Source organism: Scatophagus argus, chromosome 11 (assembly GCF_020382885.2).
Source record: "Scatophagus argus isolate fScaArg1 chromosome 11, fScaArg1.pri, whole genome shotgun sequence".
NCBI classification, from domain to species: domain Eukaryota; kingdom Metazoa; phylum Chordata; class Actinopteri; family Scatophagidae; genus Scatophagus; species Scatophagus argus.
This window is the reverse complement of record NC_058503.1, coordinates 15,274,359-15,292,597: the sequence shown is the minus strand read 5'-3', so window position 1 is coordinate 15,292,597 and position 18,239 is coordinate 15,274,359. Positions and strand designations below refer to the sequence as shown.

Genomic DNA, 18,239 nt, shown 5'->3' with positions numbered 1-18,239 from the left:
TATGTGAAGCATGAAAATGTACTTGTGTGAAAATTCTCATTTCAGTGTTCAACTCCTGTCGCGTAAAAGAAAAAAGATCTTATTAACCTTCACTTTCTCTGACCCCTCTCAGATTGACACCTTGGCAGCAGAGTATCCAGCCATGACCAACTACCTGTATTGTACCTATCACGGTCAGGTATGTGGTCTCTTCGATATGAGAAAAGAAAAAAAGTTTCAAAATTAAACATTTTACTTTGTCATGAAAAACTTAAAAAATTAATTGTAAAATGAGTGTTTTTGCTGTGCTTAAGAATTGCTTAAGTCTACAAAAGTGCATCATTAACAGTGTCTCTAGTGATTTAGTGATTCGGTGATTTATCCAACCCATCAGGAGCATGATCTGGACTTTAAAGACCAGGGAATTATGGTTCTTGGTTGTGGGCCCTACCACATTGGTGAGTACAACAATAAGCTTTCATTCAGGGGTGGGCAGTCTGAGGATTTTAGCCCTTCCTGTCAGCTAAGTTGCAATATTAAATATTGTCTTATTCCCATTTCCAAACCTAAACCTCAATGACTAGCAGATCTGCATCTTGCTAACAAACCAACAGAGACATAAGACCAACTAGACATCTATGTTTGATCGGACAAATGACTTCCTGTGGCCCTTTTTTGGGCGATGTACTGAAGCAATGCAATGTGGGTTATAGCTAGCGACATGGTGGATGAGGAGCTTTTGCCAAAAAAAGACTGCAATCTTTAAGGCAATATTGTGTTTTAACAGTGAGAATTCATTTGCTATTTCAGGTCTGGTTATACAATCTGTCCACACTGCAAAGTACAAGTAAGAAAAAAGATCACAGATTAGATCATGATAAAATAATTAAAATAAATGATTTTTATGGCTAGATCACCCATTTTTTGTTTTGCTGATTACAGTATATTAATAAACAAATGAAACCATTGCTGAAAAGCCAATGCATTCAGCGTATGCGTATCAGCTCCAATACAGTGCTGTCACCCAGTAAGCAAAAGGCTTCATAGAAAATTTGGTATTGCACTCACGCAGTTGCCTACTTGTTATGCTCAATTCCTGTTTACGGTCAACATATACAAACTCATCGACTCTTCGATCCACCAGGGAGCAGTGTTGAGTTTGACTGGTGCGCAGTTTCCAGCATCAGAGCATTGAGACAGATGGGCAAGAGGACAGTGGTGGTCAACCATAACCCTGAGACGGTCAGCACTGACTTCGACGAGTGTGACCGCCTTTACTTTGAGGAGTTGACCCTTGAACGCATCCTGGACATCACTCAGCAGGAGGTTGGGACGAAAATGCAAACATGACATTTCTAATTTGACAAAATTCAAACAAAATAAACAAATGGCCTGTATACATCATCCTTTTCATCATGGAAAAGATTTTTGTATTGACACCCAATAGAATTCTACCCCCCACTTAACACCAGCTGCTGAGCCTATCTCAGCATCTCTAGACAGCTGGGAAATCTACCACAGGTTTATATTACTCATAATAACTAGTTATATATTCACATGTATTGAGTGGAATATAATTGATCAATTGCAGGGCAATCAATTCAAGACTACCCTTAGGCAGATAGGTATTGATCAGGTACACAGTACATATAAATTAAGACAAGGAAATCAATCGAGTCAGTCAGGTCAGAGGTAGGGAACACTAATGGAATCTGGGAATAAAGAAAAAAAACAACAACAAAACAATATTTGAGCAATACTGGCACACAGCATACATATGATGGCATAATAAATTCTCAGACTGAAGCTTTCTGTTTTTTTTATGTGACTGCACTGCTCAAGAATAATTCTTCCATTTAAAGACAGCATGATCACGACTTATGATCATGGATTTTGCATAGAGAAGACTTTCACAGTGCTGAGGACAATTCCCTGCTCAGAGTGGCATGGGTCAGTCATAATCCACAATATCCAAAACTTATTAAGTAATTACTAATCTAAGAAGCTGGTGAAGCATGCAGCTTTCCTCTGTCTCATTCTCTGAGATGGTATTGGCCAATGAAAGCCAAACAAAAGCCCTCTTTCTCTCCTTGTCTAACAGAAACTGTGAAAACTGTGAATGAGTCTTAATTGGGACATCTATTATGCAGCACTATAGGCTCATCTAAGATTTAAGAGTTTCAGGACGTGCAGGTACAGGTGTGTTGATTTTTTTAAAGGGTTTTCTAGGTTTATTGACCTGTCTGCAGGACTTGTAAGTAGCATTATTTTCCTTACTGATTATATTCTTAGGTGGTCATTTTGCAGCTGTTACATTCTCTGATAAAAAGTGGATTTTTAGTAGATTTTTTTTTTTCTTACCAAGACCATGGAAATGCCTTCTTTATACTTTCTTAAAAATCAGTAGAGTAAGACTCATGAATGTGCATTGGTTATAATACATTTCCACAATACACAATTCTCCTGTCTAAATTAATGAGAACACCAGTGCAAACTCAAATAACAACAACAAAATGACTAATTGAGACTTGACATGAGACTTTCATGACTTTTCTCTATTTTTAATTAAGATGTGATTTCACATACATGACCACCCCTGATTATATCTGTGTAGAATGGTATATGTATATAATGGTGCATAATTTCCTCGGTGGTGTATGGAGCCTAGCTGACCCTTAAGACTGCTGTGATTTTCTGTGTAGATATTAGTTAGCACCCGTGTTGCGTTGTTATGTTGTGTTGAGTGTTTGCGTACTAATGTCCATTGACTTTCCCCTGCAGAGGAATTGTAATCCAGTTAAAGTTGCGATGGGATCAGAGTGTGATTAAGCGTTTGTTTGTTCGGGGTGATAGCATTACCATCAATCCCTCTCTCACAGCTACAGTCCCCTCCTGCTTTCTCTGTGTGTTTGTATGTGTGTGATAAATATGGCATTAGGGCATGGAGATAAACCCTGGACAGGAGCAGGAGAGCAGGCCCATGAATAATGAAGAGATACAACCCGGCATTGCCATGGAAACAGCATCCCCTCTGGATTAGTGAGACAGGAAAAGGGGGTTGCATGCTGTTATTAAAAGGAACACACAAGTCTTTCACACACTCCTTCTCTCTCACACACACCGTCCGTGGTGATAACTAAGCCCATGGCACGACCGAGATCAACTGTTTCTGTTTGTCTCATATTTTCACTGTGTGATCAGTGGCCAGAATAATTGGAAGTGGTCACAGGTTTCAGACTGTTAATCTTGGCTGATAGGCCTCTGGCAGGAGGTCCAAGGCTTGACAGAGTGCCTCCCCTTCTCCTGTCCTTCCACTTCTCATTCTTCTATTCTACCTGCTGTTCTATGCTCTTTTTTTATTTAATCTTGCACATTCTTCTTTTTCCATCCTCTCCTTTCCAGGGTTGCTCCGGCAGTATTGTGTCAGTGGGAGGCCAGATACCCAACAACCTGGCCGCCCCACTACACCTGAACGGGGTGAAGATTCTGGGGACGAGCCCCTTGCAGATTGACCGGGCTGAGGAGCGCTCCGTCTTCTCCAGTATACTAGATGATCTCGGGGTAGCCCAAGCCCCATGGAGGGCTCTCAGCTCCCTGGTAAGAAGAAACAAATAAATCATTGATAGTAGGGGCAATAATGGAATATTGTAGCACAATAATTTGCTGCTGCACAAGCTACACTGTATGGGCAAAAGTATCAGGACACATCTCTTTATTATTGAATTCAGGTGTGGTATGGGGCTGTTTATCAGGGGTTGGGCTCGACCCCCCCACTTCCAGTGAAGGGAAATCTTAATGCTTCAGCATACCAAGACATTTTGGACAATGCTATGCTTCCAACTTTGTGGCAGTTTCCAGCATGACTGTGCCCCAGTGCAGAAAGCAAAGTCCATAAAGACATGACTGGATGAGTTTGGTGTGGAAGAACTTGACTGGCCCACACAGAGTCCTGACCTCAACCCCATCCAACACCTTCGGGATTAACTGGAACAGAGATTGTGAGCCAGGCCTTTTGGTCCAACATCAGTGCCTGACCTCACAAATGCTCTACTGCATGAATGGGCAAAAATTCCCACAGAAACACTTGAAAATCTTGTGGAAAGCCTTCCCAGCAGTGTGGAAGCTGTTAGAGCTGCAAAACTGTCTGTGTACTTAGAATGTAATGCCCTTGCTGTTATAATGATCAGGTGTCCCAATAATTTTGTCCCTATAGGGTATGTGAGTGAAGGAACAGTTTTTTGATTGGTAAATCACTTGGTAATCAATGTTCAGCTGCCTTGACAGCTCATGTGTTTTTACAAACATTTAAAAAACGACTTCCATGAATAACAGTATCAGGGTTTCCTCCAGAAAATGAGTTGGCAGTAGCTTTGAGCTCAGATGCATGGAGAATATTAGTCCAGGCAAATGACATTTTCTTTTAAAAGATATTCCAATCTTGGTCATTTTCATGCTCTGATTTGGTTTCCTGTACACATGGGTCTGCTTTGAGAAAATCCAACATTTCTATTTTGCACAGAATCAGAAATCATATTGTATTGTAAAAATTAAGGTGTAACCTAAAATGACTGAATGAATTTTGACATATTTTATGCTTGCAGAGGAAAAATAAGGAAATTTATGCCTCAACAATGCATCGAACCAATTGTATCAAACCATTGCCTGAAGGTCTCTCACACACAGGAGCAGTGGGCAGCATCAAGCGCCCGGGGAGCATATTGGGGGTTAAGTGCCTTGCTCAAGGGCACATAAGTCGGCTAATGGAGTGGGGGAGCTTTTGTCAAATTAATCACTCCACCACACTCAAATTTTTCCTGCCCATCCGGTGGAGGAATCGAACCAGCAACCTTCTGATCACAAGCCGCTCCTCCAACCTTTAGGCCACGGCTGCCCCATATTTACAAATGAATGTTTTTCATTTTGCTTTTGCCTCCCAAACCAAACCCAAACCCAACACACGGCATCTCATCGACCCCACAACCTCACATCTGTCTCTACAGCTAAACTCGTTTCATTATCTGTAGAACATACTTCCTCACAGAGACACTGCGCCACATTGCTTACTCTTTCATCTGGCGTTTTTCTCGTGTTTGGCTCTCTCAATTCGCTCACGGCTGTATCAGAATGAAGCACTGGCAGACCCCTCTGCGGAACGTGTGGAGCACTGAAACATATCTACAGTAACCCGCTGAAATATGTCTCTTCCATTACCGTTGCTCATGTATTCACTTACCACAGAGGAGCGATTAGCCGACACACACAGATAAAGTTCTGTGTCTCTCCAGAGTCCAGCTGCATATTCTATTTCCCTGTTGATGGTGGAGAAACTGTTCGTTTTTATTGGGCTGGAATAACTCCAGCAGAGCCGTGGGGAGACGGTTCTTTTGCGTCTCTGGGAAGCTATTTTGTGTTTGTTAATGGTACTCCACCTGGCGAGCAGTGGGTAATGATGGAGGGGGATGGGGGGGGTGGGCTATACACGCAGAGAGACGGAGAAGAAAGAAAAAGCAATGATGGTAATGATGATGAGAAGGAGGAGGACACACAGCCATTCTCTCACTGCTAGACTCCTTTCACGAGTTGAATTGAAGCCCTTCTTTCTGACTGTCGGAGCACTTACACTCTCCATTTTTTACTCTTTTGTTTTGTTCTGCGTGTGTGTTTGTGTGGTTCAAATAAGAATGGATAAAAATGGGGCTTGCTGTATGAGAGCATTGTGAGTGCGAGGATGAGGATGAGCACAAACACACACACACACACGCACACACCTTTGATTTGATATTGATTCTTTTATCTCAAGTTTCAAGAGGCTCTAATCATACAACTTTCTAACATCGTACAAATTGCTTAATGATAGTTAGGCGCAATTTGAAATAATCACAGCTCGGGTTACAGACTGGTGGTGGGTGATGGAGGTCATAGATAAACCAAATTAGTGTGATCCTTTTAAAACACTTTTACTACTTTACTTAATACTTTTACTTTTTTGTTAAAAAATACTTTGTTGAACTACATACTTTTTTTTATCTGCTGAAGCATTTCTTTAGTTTTTCTGACATTCTGAATGCATAATGTATATTTTTCTTTTCAAAATGATGTACAAATACCTCAATTTTGACCATATTTTACTACTTGCATATCTCATCTGGACACTGCAGAATCTCGGAGTAAAACACAATGTGTACTTTAAGTTTAGTGCCACCTCATCAGAACTGAACATATGTGCTTTTGTTGTCTCCAAAGTGTGATGGTATAACCTGATTGATTTCTACCATCATTATCATGAGATGAAATGCTCTTATCCTTTTCAGAATGATTAAAAAAAAGCAATGATCTGCTCTGATTTTCTCTCCCTCTCGCAGGAAGATGCCTTTGCCTTTGCCAACCAGGTAGGCTACCCCTGTCTGCTGCGACCCTCCTATGTTCTCAGGTAAGTTTTAACACACATCAGTCAATACACACTGATATTACAGGAGGTGAGATTATTGTATCAGTCAGTAGTCACTTAATCATGAACACAGTGGCTGACTTATAGTTAAACCTTAATCAGTGACAAGCACATTTTATGTTTCTTGTGTAGAATCTGATATAAAGTGCAAGGGAAAATGATCTTTACAGAATTTGTTTTCCTATGTGAAATTTCTAGCCAATTTAAGTAAATTAACAAATACAGGGCAGAAAACAGTGTAGTTCTGGTTGGGTGAAGCGTGAAAGAAAACAATCAATTGACTTTCTTAATAACTAATTCACAGACTTATGGCTAAAATACCATTTTGAGTTATGATGATTAATGAACTTTACTCCACGGCAGCTCAATTCAAATTTGCAGTGACACTTTTGTCCAGCAGATGTCGTGATCAGACCCTGTATTCAGCAAGGTTTTGTCACTCAGAGTGGGCTTGCTCTTAAGGGAGTTTGGGAGACTTTTTATGATTTTACATGCAAGCTGTGGTGTTGTTTTAAAAGGGAGTCTGTCTGTGCTTGTCAAGCACCATGGAAAACTGTCATGCCCTAGGTCACATTTAAAACTACCAAATATCAAATTAATTTCACTCGGCAAAGGGATATCGACAGGTATTTAAGTATCTCAGTTGATGGTGAAGTATCCATAAACTGATAAAATAGAACAACGGTGTAGGTTGGATTATCAATTCATCGATACTCTCCTTTTCCAAACACGCACTGATGAACCATAGTTAAACAGTACATCATCAGTCTAACATTTGGCACAATACCAAATCTCACTACTAACATACATAAGTCATTACTCATCGTCACCTGTTAGCCTTCATCTCCTTCTCTGTCTGAACTACGACACATCTGGGTTGCTTCTGTAACCTGATAATAGACAGAGGCATCCCATCAGTGTGCAAATGCATTAATGGCACAACATAGCATATCACCAAATTAGCCTAACTTCCAAGAACACACACACACATATACATGTTAAACCTCTAAGACTACAGGACAAAATGAAAGTCTGATATGACACGTGTGACAACTTACCTTTGCAGATGCACACTAATGGCAAAACAAATGAAGTGTTAGTATGAGGATGGAGCCTCCATCACTTAGCCTACATGCACATTTAGTTGATGGAGCTTTGGCACCGAACCAGATGCAAGTACAGCCTCTCACTTGTTAGCAAGAAACAGCAAAGCGATTTCATATTTGTTTGGGGAGGCGAGACTCCATTCACTGTTTGTTTACCTAATGCACTGATTAGACACTGACAGACAACAGCAGTTACATTTTTTAGATGGAAACTGTTGCTAGGGACAATTCAGTAGTCTCTGGACAATGGTAGGCGTCGCCAACAAATTCTACACTCGATATAGAGTTTGTTTATTATGTATACATTATCCTTGCTGGATACTGATAATAAGGGAGATTCTCCTCTCCTCTACAGTATCAGCGCAGGGTGAACTCTCTCTGATCTTTTCCCATCCCCAAAGCATTTTCGCCCTGATGTACTTAATGGTTTTTGAATAGATAGACGCTAAAAATTTTCCTCCTTGTCAGATTCATGCTTCATATTTTTTAGGCCAGTGAAATGTACACACATGCAACAAAATTTACAAAGTTTGAAGTATTTCGCCCTTGAACATGTTCTTGCAATAACTTTAAGGGAAGATTCTCACAACCCATATCTCATTTGCATTCTTAAATCTGCCATTTCTTATGCTTATGACAACATTTAGTCAGCAATATAATTACTATGACATTACTGTGACGCTGCCATCCACAGATGTGCAGTTATGTGCATAAGCAATCAAAGTGGTTTTCAGCAAATCCACTTTTGTTGTAATAAAATCGCTTTCAAAATGTCAATCCAAAGCTTTTACTTAGAAACGGCCTCATTTCTTCATTGTTTACAAGTGCTGCAAAAGCTGATGTTGGCAAGACAGGCTGAAATGCAAATGCACGGTAGTTCTGGGAAATTTCTGTAAAAGCAAAGCTGTGTGGGTGAGAAATGTCCAATACACATCTAAGTAATGAACACAAGCACGAAAAAAAAATGTACCTTGAGTCCAGGAAGTGCTCCCACCTTTGCATTACGACACCTTGGTTCCTGTTAAAATTTTCCCCCTCTTGGCAATCTGCAGACAGGGAACAAGGGCTCAGTCTTCTTCAAGATAACATTGTCATCAAAGTCATTACTTTTAACTGCCCGCTGGTAGAAAATTCTAACACTATTTTCAGGAAAATTAGGTTAGATATTCAGAATACTTCTGTGACAGATACTATCATCACTATTACTAATACTTATGCATCTGCTACCGCTTCAGGTGTTTAGACAGCAACTAGCTAAGCTAGACTGAACAACATTATTCCTGTAAAAGGCTTTCCGTGGCATGCTGATTGAGTTTTCCTCAGGGACCAACACTTGGCATATAATCTTTTGTTTTTGGGTTCATGTGGAAGATCTTAGAACAGTCATGCAGAAACTCGGCGACATCAGAGTCGGGGATATGCCTGAATGTAAATGCATAACTCTGAAGGGTCAGTATACTTTTGGGGGTTCGACATATGTCTGCCTCAGAGCAACAGACAGCAAAGGAATAAAGATCTGACCCAAGCCTGTGGCATTTCTCTGTCCTGTTTCCCTCCACCCCTCAAACAGGAGGATAGGCCAGCTAGCAGTCTGAAATCAAAAACAACAACAACCACAACAAAACTAGCCTAAATCTGTTGTTTTTTAATGACTAAGTTTTGAACTCTTTTTCAAGAGCCTGGAGTGTTTTTCGACCTAAATAGCAGCACTTCTCTCTGTCTCTCTTTATTCTGACTGTTTCCAGACCTTGTTCCCGATGGTAACAGTGATGCAACAGAGAGATAATGAGTGTTTTGAACGATCATTTGAAGCTCGTATGTTCTCCTGTTAGCATCCTTCTCTTCCTCTCTTGTGGCCTTTTGTTTCCGCTCCCTCACTCTCGCTCTCTCTCTCCTTCTTCTTCTTGCATTTCACCAGTGGCTCTGCAATGAACGTTGCGTACGGAGAGGAGGAGATGAAACGCTTCTTAGAAGAGGCCACTCAGGTGTCCCAGGTGGGATCAGTGTTAACTCTGTGTGTCCAAGCTGGCACATTTGAGAGACATATTGCCTCCATACATCACATCACTTTTTACATCAAAATTTCTTTTTTTTTTTTGCTGTCTTGTGTTGTATGAACATGTTAGGACAAGTGATCTCTCACTACATCACTCACACACACACACACAAACACACATACAGACACTCTTTTTCATGTTGTGTTCTCCCTCTGCTTTCAATTAACTAATTCTACCAGCTGTCATGGCTGTTGGCTAGTACTGTGTGCACATCTCCACTTCACTGAACGCCCAGGTGGCTTGGGGGCACCTGGACCCTCCAAGGATCCCTGCTTGGGCCTAGAGGCATACACATAGACACATATCACACCTGTAGAGCAACATAGCAAGTCTATTAAATGAGGCTTAGCAGATTTAAACAAAGCAATAATGAAATATTTTTTGGGCTAAACTATTTGAACAGTGATACTTTTTTTTTTGTTTTTTGTTCTGCATTCCTGCACTTCAGTTCACCATGTGCAAATTGGTGGCCTTCAGCTTTAATTTAAGGGCAGTAATGTACACATCAGATTTCTTCTCGTCCCCAGAGTCATATTTCTCTTTTGAGCCGCTGTACATCACGTCCACGTTGTATCCTCTGTTGAACAACAACTTCATTTCAGATCCAGTGTTCTGCAGCTCAGTGTCTGAAGCTGACACACACACACACACACAAAAAGCAACAACCCTGTTCAGTCTGGGTTATTTCATCTTTGATTTACTGACAGAGTAACAACCCTGTTGTCTTTCCCTCCAGGAGCATCCGGTGGTTATCACCAAGTTTGTCCGCGGTGCCAGGGAGGTGGAGGTGGATGCTGTGGCCAAGGGTGGCAAGGTGAGACAGTACTGGCATGTACAGTCCAGTGGTATGAGTGTTTGCCTGACTGTCATTAATACAAGTGTGTTGCCACCCTGTGTATATGAAGAAGTCAATGCACCAGAGATATTACTTCCTTTAAAAAGTGTGGTTTTATTTAAAATATGCCTTTATAGGAGACTATAGACGTACATCATGTAACATAATGTTGCAAAGCATACAGCAACAGCATAACACCCTTAAAATTAAATAATTAATTATTTGTTGCTCTTTTATTAATACTGACATCCTGTTTGACCATATTTTCATTCAAAATGGTGTCATTGTTATTCATCCCTGTAGCATCCATTATTTTTCATTTTAAATGGAGAGGTAGGACAGATATTCTGCACAGCAGATGAATAAAGTGAAAGTAATCTCATTCATCTTCTGTGAAAAGACATTACAGCCCAGACAGATCTGATTGGGAGAACGTAATGCATTAAATCCAAAATGCAGGAAAGTGGGGATACTAAATGAATTTTTCATTTTAGATTAGATCAGTTTAGGGTGTTCCCTTGATTTTTTTTTATCACAGTGCACAGCTTAACAGGGCTGAGCTCTTAAGTGGGGGAAATAATAATAAGAATAATAAAAAAAAAAACAATTTCAATTTTTCTTGCCCACTTTTGGAAGACATGATTGGTGAAGGAAAAGATCTTTCCAATATGACACAAAACAGATATCAACAAATTAGTCACATGGAAGTTGAAAAAATGCAGGTCTGTTCTATTTGTCCAATGTAGTAATACAGTTCAGTGTTGATTTAAAGTCACTGGGTCACATGACATGGAGGCTGTTGAATTATTTTCTATTCAAATATTTATGTAAAATGAACTGCACAACAGCAATCAACTACGTAAGCTTCGTAAGACCAACTTTGTAGTATTTTTCTAGCATAATTTTCACATGAGCAAGTCAGAACAAAGGCACTGAAAATTGATTTTGTGTTCAAACAGTAACACTTACTGCTAATGACGGGTGCAACAGAGTAACAAGATGCTGCTGGATCTGCTGTGAGGTCCATTTACTTTCAGGGAAAACACTGATGGCAAAATGAAACAACTCTTGTTCAGCAAAATGTTTTCATATGTGTTTGACGTGAACCAGATTTGTCCAGATTCTTATATAACATACTGAGTCCCAACACTGGCAAGGAAAATCTGCCTTTTAACAGGCAGAAGCCTGACGTGTGGGTTACTGAAACACATTCTGGTAGAATTTAGGAAATCGCAACAAGAAACAAATGAGCCACATTTAGTAAGGTTATAGAAAAAGTACTTTGCAAAATTAGATTTTGACATGACTCCTGAGTCACACCTCGCAGACGGCCAATCCTTTACAATAAGCTCAGTTTAACTTTTAAGAACTTTTATAACTATATAATTGTTAGAATTTTAAGTTGCGATAGGCAGCAGTAGCACTAAGATACCTGTCCTGGATGCCCTGTCTGTTTCTCCATTGTTTAAGCTGTGGGAGTCATTTCAAGGGTGTCAGTTTGAACGTGGTCTATTCAGTGGTATGGTAGATTTTCTCTCTCTCTCTCTACTTTCCCTGAATGCAGCCCCTCCATTATCTTAAGTATCACATTAACAAGCTGTCCATTCACTGAATACCAAACAGGCCTCATTATGGCCAGGCTGCATGCGTGCGTGCGTGTGCGTGTGAGTATATGTGTGGGAGGGTGGAAAAGTCAGATAATACGTATTAATTACAGACTCTATCTGAAGAGTGCTAATGAATGTTGTGGTTAGCAGCAGTTTAAATGGGCTAATGACACGGCAGCTCATTTACACGCACGCACACGCACACAAACAGAGTTGCTTGGTGATACAAATCTCTTTCCCTGTGATATGTCAGAAGTTATTCTTTTGACACAGATCCACGTGCACTCTTTCTTAGCTGGTCGGTCAACAAATGCAGGCCTTTTGTCCTGAACAGAAGGGTTGACTTGATTCCGCCAAATGGCACAGTGCAGCCTTGTCTCACAATTGTTGACACTGCATTTTTGTATGCTATTTTGCACTGTGACATAATAGATATAAACACAGGATGTCTGGATGCCATCTGCCTCATAGTCTGAAAAATTCTCATCAAAGAACAGACCAAAGTCGCAACATTTGAGTTGCACTGAGGAGGGATTTCGGACGCTCATCTGAGATCTGATCTGCATGTTAACACTGCTTGTGTGATGCAATAAAAACTCTGTGTCTGTCCAGGTTCTGGTCCATGCCATAACAGAGCACGTGGAAGATGCAGGGGTACATTCAGGAGATGCCACCCTAATGCTGCCAACCCAGACAATCAGCCAGGGAGCACTAGAAAAGGTCAGTTAAGTCACTGTCAGCAAATCATATTAGTTATTTTATAATTTATTTCATGACCCAACTGATAGTCCATTTCTCAGCTGTGTGTATTTAAACCACAATGTACAATATGCAAAGAAGAATTCTGTTTGTGCATGTCTCACATGTGTTGCTGTGTGTGTTCTTTTTGCATCTCTCAGGTTAAGATCGCCACCCGCAAAATCGCACAAGCATTTGAAATTTCGGGGCCCTTTAACACCCAATTTCTGGTTAAAGGCAATGATGTCATGGTGGGTAATATTTCCGTGGAGTATGACTAAATGATAGATCGGCATTTTCACACCCGGTTGCATCAAATGCAGTTCATTCGTAAAGTGAAATCACCTTGTGTTGAAATTTATGTGGATTCTATGATCAGTGTTGCCTTTTTGATGAGTGAGCTACAGTACACATGGAAGAAATATGTGAATATATAATCTGTTCATACAGTATGTGTATGCATGGGTAATTTACATATCTGCTCTGGGTGTGTTTATCTTGATATTTTTTTTTTAGTATTTGTGTTGTGTATCCTTCTAGGTGATTGAATGTAATCTGCGGGCATCGCGCTCCTTCCCTTTTGTGTCAAAAACGATCGGTGTGGACTTCATTAATGTGGCAACCAAAGTGATGGTAGGAGAGCCTTTGGATGAGGCCAGCCTGCCCTCGCTGGAGAACCCCATCATACCTGTCGACTTTGTTGGCATCAAGGTGAGAAGGGAAACTAAAATAACCGTTAAAAGCTGGGCGCTTTGTGACTGGATTTCTTCACACTCTATTCCCTTTATTTAATGCCGAGTTTTTATGCAACACAGAGAGAGAACAGATGGATTTATGGATAAAGAAAAGTATAAGATGATAATATAAATAAGTGAGGATTTGTTAGACTTGTGACTTAAACACAACCTTGCTATGCAGTGGGCTGCCCTTTTAAATGTTTTCTAACACAGCAAGTAGAGCCATGATGCCGTCTAAGTACCAGCGATAATAATCACGATAGCTACTGTGACATGTGGCTACTGTCAAAATGTCTTCTGTGAAAAATAGCTCAGTACAAAAAGGGTTTCCACACCCAAAACAACACAGTTTTTTTTTCTTCTACAATATGTCACAGCAGGAAAAGCATGGGTGTAAATAAAGTAAATGATGATTCAAGGTCCTGGTATTCTAATCTAATTCTAATCTTTTGTGAAGTGACTTTCTTAAGCCACATGTCCCAACTAGAAGTTAGATGTTACTGCATAATGAAAAAGGTTGTGATTTCAAAAAGCTGTGTTCTGTGTTTGTTACACTGCATCAAAATTTTTAGATCTAGCTTCTGTGAGTTTGTTAAGACAATTGCTTCAGGCATCGGGAAGGGATTTGTTCTGATTCAGGCAGGTGATGCTAATGTGAATAAGATAAGATAAGATAAGATGAACTTTATTGATCCCGCAGTGGGGAAATTCACCTGTTGTGGCAGCTCACAAGAACACAAGAAGAGTGCAATAAGTGTGCATAAACAGTTACAAAAAATATAGAGGTGAAATAAATTAACAATTTACAAGGTAAGTAAAAATAGTACACTATAAAGCTATATACAAGTCCTCATAAGGGAAGAAAGAGGACTAGACCATAGAATTATACAGTCTAACAGCAGCGGGAATGAAAGACCTGCGGTAGCGCTCCTTCCTACACTGAGGAATACAACAATTGGGAAAAAAAATATTTTTTTGCATTATCAACACGTTAGAATTAGCAAAAGGGCTGTGCTGCTTATAGCCATTTTAATCTGAAAATCTGAACATAACCTTGTCAAGACTAGGCTAACTGAGTTACCATGCGGAATTAGCCAGGTTAAAAGACAGCCATCTTTGTGACACTGAAGACTTTAGGCTCAACACACTTCACTTGGCCATTAAACTTGCTTCTTAGTATACTCCTCAGCCTTGGCTCTTCACCCTGCGTAAAGATTCTGAACTCGTGAAAACTCTCAATGTGAGTGTAATATATGTATATATCACAATATATATATATCACAATATATGTGGTCCAAAATGTCCAAATCATTGGGCCTTTAAGCACAGGAATCTTCTTTGTAGGCCTGTAGTCTATTTACTGATCTTGAACCTAAACATTCTGTCAAGAAAATGAAGATGAAATGCCTCCATGGGAAAAATGCTTCTATAGCGTTGCCTCAGCCACACACCAAACAAATAGCATCCAAGGTCATGAAGGGGAAAATCTTGGCCTCAAATGCTCTTCAATGATGCCTTGAGAGCAACTTTTTATGGTTCAAGCAATTTAGGAAAAAAAAACATCCCTGAACAAGTGATTTTTAATAATATACATATGTTTTGAAGGGTTTTCATATTTCTATGAAGTTGTAAAGTTCTCTCATACAGGACTATGTCACTCTCAAACTTAAGTGTAGACATCCAGAGTCAAGATTAAACAGACAAAAACAAAACAGAGTTTAAAGGTAATATGATGTCTGTTGTGTTAAAGGGATTTTTAATTTCCTTGCAGGTCCTAATAACCGTGTTCCTGATCTTCTTACACTTTGATGTAATAGCTATGGTTGGAAAATTACTTCCCATGTAAAGAGCCCTACATGTGTGATATCTTAATATGTACTGCAGCCTCTGCTAGTAAAGCTTACACTGGATCACTTAACAAAGACAGCAATTACTACTCCATTCCTTTACCTCGGCATGATGGGGGGGAAGTAGTAGGTGCTTTGTCATACCGGCTGGGAGGCTTACTTCTTAGATTGAATGTGAGAGAGTTTACGTGTCGCCAGCTGTTCCAAAGCTATTTTTCCAAAGTAATTTCTCCCTCTAATTACAGCAGAGCTGCTGTAACAATGGCTGTAGTTTGGAGCCAATCACGCAGGTATAATCCCCCCACTCTCCTCCACCACCTAAAGTTTTCAATTTCTACTCTGCATAGTGGTGAAGAATATTAATCAGAGCTCTGAATACTCCAGACGCAAGGCTTAAAAGCCTTCCAGAGTTTACTTGGAGTCTATGATATAGACTTCATAACCCCCCGACTAACACGGGGCCTGTTGGAAAGCCTGCCAGAATACAAGACGATCGTTTAATGAAACAGAGCGACTGTAGTTAATTTCTTCCTGTTTAACACATTATTGCTGCCTCAACATCAAGCCCCTACTGTAAACACAATGTGATGTTTGAAACCGTTAACCAGCCTTAGTAGCCTAAAGTGTGTGCCTTCATCTTCACTGTATCATCACAAGGCACAAGTCATTGCCATCCAGAGGGACCGTCTTCATTTATTTGTCTGCTTCCCAACTCAGCCTCACTCTGTTGTTCTTGCTGTCTCTTTTCTCTCTCTCTTGTTTTCTTTTCACTAACAAGTCCCCTTTGTGTAATTTCTGTCTCTATATACAAACTCATAGGAGCAATAGCATAGCTGTATTTATGATACTGAGAGGAGGACAAGCACGAAAATAATATTTGAGGAGGAGGAAGTGGGTTTGGTGGTTTGGTGTCAGTCCCCAGTGCACACTTATTGGCTGAAGAAAAATAACTTCCAACACTGAATGTTTTGTCCCCTTGACCATGGCAAGCAGGACGTTATGCTGACTTCTGGGGAAGCCCAGTGACTCGAGGGAAAATGCATTCTGCAATGTGTGGAGTTCATACGCCACCCAAGTATTACCTGAACAAAAGGAAGATTTTATTTGACGAAATTCCACTTTTACATTGGCCACTACGTATAGAGCTTTATTGCATTTATTGCACTTTATTGGGAATTTATTTTTATTGTTTAAAGTTTTATTGTTTTTGTCGAACTTTTTCTGACCTTCAGCCAGTTATTCTACAGTGTGGATGTCAGTGGTGGAATCAACCACTCTAACTGCTGATGTGGTTTTGTTGTTTTTAACGTGCTTGCTTATCTAGATGCTCACTCTTTATTCATAAATCAGACATTAAAACGCGACTGTAACAACTATCAGCTTGGAAGGTGGGTGGCTTGCTTGTGTACTATGTGAATACAGTTGTCAGAGAAGCAGCACTGATCCTACCATTAGTACTACTAGTATTAGCTTTATCAATGAATCAATGTATATTTGTCAGCTATAGTCACATAATCACAGTGAAATGTAAGCCTGACAGAACTTACAAGCCAAATATCCTACAGCTAATAGTTTACAATCCTAGAATCCAAAACTACTGGAAACAAGCTAGCATTGATTTCCAGAAACTTAAGTGCGCAGTCACCTTGGTAATGATCTATGAAAGCTTTAGTAAACCTTTAGCCTCAACCCTTAACTGTTGATTAGTGCAAAACAACACTGCTGCAAAGTCTAAATTAGTCTGAATGATGCTTTAGTAATGCTCTACATTACAAACCATTTCTCTCCTTAGCGCACTGATTCTGAATGAGTTTTCAGAAAATTGAGCCTTTCCTTGTTGTTTTGCTACATCAAAATGTCCAAAATGTGGGAACAGTCGTTAAAAAAATCTGTAAGTACAAATGTAGCTGTTAATTTCTATTCAGCTCCGTATACAACGACATTTAAACAGGTGCCACTTCCGCCTCCGACAAGAGTGACAGTGAGCAACAATGTTGTGTGGAAAATGTCTTACTTTATTCATTTCCTTCTCTGCTGGAGCTCAGCTGGTGCCCCAAGATAACATTGTTCATGTTGTGGAGCTTCACAACTCTAATGTCTCTTAGGGGTGGGCGGTCGGTGTGGGATAGGGAGATGTGGAAGTAGTGTCTGTACGTGTTGGTAGGATGTTGTGGTTGCAGAGCCTTTGTTATTGTGACAGTCACATACATTCTGGAAACACGCCACTGCAATCAGAGGACAAACCAGTATATAACTGAGACCACAGACGTTTTCTCAATTCTGTTCATAAAGACTTGCGTACGGGTTCTCAATTTCAGACCATTTAAATCTCCACTGGTGTTAGTGATGCCATTTTTCTAAGCAGCTCTTGCTTGTGGTTATATTTCCACTTCCTGGCGTCATAGTTATAAGTGGTTGCTGCAGATATGGTCCAACAGTCGGTTCTGGATTTACACAGACATCCCCAAGCAAATATTCCTCTGTCACTTACTTTCTCTATTTCACAAATTCTCTTCTTTTTATTGTAGTTTCTCATCTCCTCTATTGCAAATTGAAAAGTTTCCTCTGACTGTTATTCCCCCCTCTGTATGTGTTCCTCTCCCTGTATTCCATTTTCCGTCTTGCTCACATTTGGCCGTTTTATCTTGGTCGTTCTCTGAGTCTTTGAACAAAGCCGTGATAAGCAGTGCAGGTTCCCTGTCTGCATTCCCCGCTCTTCGTCCCTCCTTACATTAGTATGCGAACATTACATTCAGCTGATTAGATAGCCCGCTTCAAGGATGAATCCCCCCCAGTGGCCCTTGCCTCTTTGTGTGTGTGTGTGTGTGTAAATACATGAACCACACAATGCCACACCAAATCCCATCTCTCTCTCTCTCTTTCTT

At 40.2% G+C, this 18,239-nt stretch overlaps 1 protein-coding gene and 1 long non-coding RNA gene across 7 annotated transcripts in view; one reads left to right on the top strand and one right to left on the bottom strand.

The window, feature by feature from the left end:
- Positions 1–18,239, bottom strand: part of LOC124066985 — a 78,073-nt gene that overhangs the window by 4,129 nt on the left and 55,705 nt on the right. For 2 of the 3 annotated variants that reach the window (XR_006844681.1, XR_006844679.1), the window contains 4 exons: positions 8,504–8,579; positions 7,258–7,317; positions 3,315–3,573; positions 88–189 (listed from right to left, as the gene is read on the bottom strand). This is a non-coding gene — a long non-coding RNA (uncharacterized LOC124066985). Of the gene's footprint in view, positions 1–87; positions 190–3,314; positions 3,574–7,257; positions 7,318–8,503; positions 8,580–11,394; positions 11,471–17,368; positions 17,580–18,239 lie in introns of all 3 variants that reach the window. The other variant, XR_006844680.1, reaches the window with a different exon arrangement.
- cps1 (carbamoyl-phosphate synthase 1, mitochondrial) overlaps positions 1–18,239 on the top strand; it is a 41,258-nt gene that overhangs the window by 17,213 nt on the left and 5,806 nt on the right. For 3 of the 4 annotated variants that reach the window (XM_046403937.1, XM_046403938.1, XM_046403939.1), the window contains 10 exons: positions 113–178; positions 374–437; positions 1,124–1,305; positions 3,382–3,576; positions 6,342–6,409; positions 9,452–9,527; positions 10,327–10,404; positions 12,645–12,752; positions 12,932–13,021; positions 13,311–13,481. In XM_046403937.1, coding sequence (XP_046259893.1) covers positions 113–178; positions 374–437; positions 1,124–1,305; positions 3,382–3,576; positions 6,342–6,409; positions 9,452–9,527; positions 10,327–10,404; positions 12,645–12,752; positions 12,932–13,021; positions 13,311–13,481 — 1,098 coding nt within the window. Of the gene's footprint in view, positions 1–112; positions 179–373; positions 438–1,123; positions 1,306–3,381; positions 3,577–6,341; positions 6,410–9,451; positions 9,528–10,326; positions 10,405–12,644; positions 12,753–12,931; positions 13,022–13,310; positions 13,482–15,278; positions 15,430–18,239 lie in introns of those variants that run through there. The other variant, XM_046403940.1, reaches the window with a different exon arrangement.